At 38.1% G+C, this 3,917-nt stretch overlaps 1 protein-coding gene across 1 annotated transcript; it reads right to left on the bottom strand.

The window, feature by feature from the left end:
- Positions 1-479: 479 nt before the first annotated feature.
- Positions 480-2,020, bottom strand: LOC111440632 (cytochrome P450 CYP72A219-like; the record flags this gene model as incomplete). Its single annotated transcript, XM_023077576.1, has 4 exons — positions 1,744-2,020; positions 1,407-1,624; positions 1,004-1,248; positions 480-867 (listed from the first exon to the last, which is right to left on the bottom strand). Coding segments are annotated over exons 1-4 (1,128 nt in total), but the record flags the coding sequence as incomplete, so codon positions are not given.
- Positions 2,021-3,917: the final 1,897 nt, after the last annotated feature.

Raw genomic sequence — 3,917 nt, 5'->3', positions numbered from 1 at the left:
TAACACGTCGACCAAGCATACTCGCTGGTGAGTATAACCTGAGAACCTCGTTCAAGATCATAGTTACCTGAACCATTGAAAAACTCACATGTCATGTGTTAGCTAATACAAAACTTTTTATGTGAGATATGAGGAGGAGAACAAAACATTGGGTGTGAAAACCCCTCTCTAGCATTTTGAAGGAAAGTCCCGAAGGGAAAGTCCAAAAAGGACAATATCTGTTAGTGGTGGACTTGAGATTTAAAACCTTGAGGGGAAGCTTGGAAGGGAAAATCCAAAGAAACAATATCTGCTTGTAGTGGGCTTGGGCCGTTACATTTTAGGACATACATTCCTTCAAGAGTAAGGTTTGAAACTTTTTTAGGCCCTCCAAAAGTTTCATGTGATTGTTTCATCATAGAAGATAGGCATTTAAATTTGGTTAAATCAAAATGAGAAAATAGATCAACAAAAAGTAAACGCAGGAGAATTTCACTCACAACTTTTAGTCGACTTAGACCATCAAAATCTGGTTTCTTGTTACCGAAGATCTCAAAGACCTCTGCTCTTGCTCGGTCTTGCCATTCTGAGTATGAACTCAATAATATCATCGTCCAAATTAGTAACGTAGCTGTAGTTTCTTGTCCAGCAATATAGAAAGTCTTGCATTCATTAATGACATCTTCTATGCTCATTCCAGTGTCTTTATTGTTTCCATGTCGTCCAATTTCATTCAAATTGGATTCCATGAGAATGCCCAACAGATCGCTATGCATAGCTTCACCTGCACTCATGGACTTCTCCCTTTCATTTATAATACCCAAGATCAGAGTTGTTATCTCCTTGCTTATCTCTTTCATTTTTTTGTTCGTCTTTGTGGGTAGGAATCTGCACAAAATCAATCATTATATATCTTTAAACTAAATAATTTACTATTTGTATAAGTCTAAAGATCTGTTAAGCATGAACAACTTTTAATTAGAAAGCTTTTACTATTATTTTATTATTATTTTTTTCTGTTTACCTCCATCCCGGAATAAAAATCCCCATGGTAGGTTGATTCACCAGAAGAGCTAGTTCAGTTTGAAGTTTGAAGATTTTTTCTCCTTTCTCATAGCTACTCCCAAATGCAGTTCGAGAAATCACATCAGCAGCCATTTGTTGTAGATAAGGCATTACGTCTAACTCACACGATCCGGTCTCGAAGACCATGCTTTCCCATTTGCTAACCATGTCATAGCAGCTATGATAGAATGCTGGTACCATAACCTGTAAGCCAATTTAAGGTATGTATGATCACCATACCCTTTAGATAAGAATAGATGTTCCATCTTAATATTCACTGCACAATATGATTCCAAGTATTGATGATAGGATATTTGTTTGTCATGCACAAGTATTCAACAACTTTTTCTGTGATAAGATACCTTAAGCTTTTGTAAATGAAATGCAGGATTGATTATCTTTCTGTGTCTCGCCCATTTTGCTCCTTCATGGTTTACAACTCCACCTGCAAACAACTTGAGAAGGGGATTCATAACTGGCTTTTGGATATCATTGATCAATGTAAACACAGTTTTAAGTTGTTCAGGGTCCATGATGTGCAATCTTGGTATGGGGCCAAACCACATAAATGAATTCTTGCCTGTTTCAGAACAAAATTACAGGTAAATTCAATGAACAGAAACGCAGGGGAGTTCACAAATCATTCGAGAAAAAGGATTGAAAGATGAGGAAGATGGAGATTGGGATATGTTATAATACCATATTTCTGGATGGTATGATGAACAGAAGGAAGAACACGTGGAGCTATATCATCGGAGAAGTTAATCGGCTTGGAGATGGCCTGCTCTCTCATGGCGGTTCTGTCCTTCAGGTCTCCATAGAGAATCCGGTAAGAATTTCCGGCGAATCCTTGCTGCCTTAAAAACTTCTCTAATCTCCTGGGCCTCAACCAAATCCAGTTAAGAAGTTTCCCTCCCAATACGACTAAACTCACCACAACTATCCAAATGGATACCATGGCTGTGCCACACGCCATCTCGATCGGTACAGACACAGTTCTGAACCTGAAAACTGAATCAGAGCTGAGTTTCTTGAACTCTCATTGATGGTGAAGGAGACGCAACACAACTCTGTTATTTATAGGACAACCACACAGTTTGCAATTGCATGGTAATGGTGCTTTTACTCTACTGGATGGTTTGTTATGTTTATAAATTTGGCAGGTTTATGAACTTGTAATTTAATTACTTCAAGTTTTCATTATAATAATTACTATTCACCATATTACATACATTTTCATTACAATACATGGGAAGATGAACTATGGTTAAAAGTGATAAATGATGGACGTTTTTAACTACAATACAAACACAGCCTGGCATACTAATTACTTCTGTTTTGTGGGGAATATGGAAATCATGTGAGGAAAAAAGTAAAAAACAAAAACTTTGCCTCTTAGCATTATGACATTAAATGTTGGATGTTGGTTTCTTAGGAAAGGTCGGTGGAAAGAAAACCTTTTCCTACCAAGATATGTTTTAAACGACGACGATACGTAACACTTAAATAAAAAGAACTTGATTTTCTAGGATGATATGAGCTCCATGTTGAAGCTAAGTGGTCATGAGCAAAGTGGGAACATGAGCGTGGGATGGAGAGAATTTAAATGAAAAACGCAGTAGAGACATTGCAACTTTGGCCTTAAGTATCGCAAGGTCCTAACCCATGCATGTTCGAGGGCCCCATCCAAAGGGAACACAAAGTTGGTTGAAGTTTTGATGCTTTAGAAGCGGGAACATGAGCGTGGGATGGAGAGAATTCAAATGAAAAACGCCGTAGAATCAAGGACATCGCAACTTTGACCTCAAGTATCGCAAGGTCGTGGCCCATGCATGTTCGAGGACCCCATCCAAAGGCAAAGAAAGTTGGTTGAAGTTTTGATGCTTTAGAAACTCCATTGCTGAATCTTTATGGTTTAAACTCATTCGCATCTTCATCCCATATCTCACGATTACCACGGTGGATAAGAACCACCGGTGCAATCAACATTACACGTAAACTCAAATTTCCAACTCTCGTTTCCTTTTTAACCGTCCGATTAAGCGTACTCGCAGGCGGATATAGATTTAGAACTTTATGTAAAATTATATTTACATGTCGTATATCAATTGATTAAGCGAGAGGTAGGTAGAAAATAACAGAAAGAAGAAACGTCTCACTTACCATTTTAGACGAGGTAGACCATCTGAATCTGGGTTGTTGTTACCAAATACTTCATGGGCTTCCTTTTTTGAAGTAACGAAGTATATTGACGATTGAGGCCTTTGGAAGGGAGATTCCCTTAGAACAACCGCAGAATTTCGGCGATTCAGGAATCTGGGACTCCACAACCAAGGTAATCGGATCTCATCTCATCTATCTAATCACATGTTGTTTCCAAGAATTATATCTCTTCTTGAATTTCTGTGTATTGAGTATTACAATGGGTGGATATATGTAGTCTCAGAATCCCATTTAGAACATTTGTTTTGCTGTGTTGTATATTACTATGATTGAAGTTAACATGACTCTGCTGCAGAGCAGCCATTGCAGATGAACTGTTTGAGAAAATGTCAATGAGAAACAAAACCAGTTTTCAAAAACTGTGGTTCATAATTTTGACTTATTACAAACATTAAGTATACATAGGGATGGCAGAGAACTTCCCTAGCTTCTGATAATGTGCGAACTCTACAGTTTGTGTAGTATGATATGAGCTCCATGTTGAGGTTGGACTGTTATAGCTGCGATGGGGGCATGAGTATACGATGGAGAAAGCTCAAATGAGAAGCGTTGTAGGATAATTGATAGCGCCATTTTTGCTTCAATCATGGCAAAGTTTAGTCCTATGCATATTCGAGGACCCAAACCAAATGGGATAAAAGCATTTGGAT

The sequence above is a fragment of the Cucurbita moschata genome, unplaced genomic scaffold (assembly GCF_002738365.1).
Source record: "Cucurbita moschata cultivar Rifu unplaced genomic scaffold, Cmos_1.0 Cmo_Scf00618, whole genome shotgun sequence".
In the NCBI taxonomy this organism is placed as follows: Eukaryota; Viridiplantae; Streptophyta; class Magnoliopsida; order Cucurbitales; family Cucurbitaceae; genus Cucurbita; species Cucurbita moschata.
The sequence above is the reverse complement of the archived record's forward strand: the minus strand, read 5'-3'. Positions and strand labels throughout refer to the sequence as shown.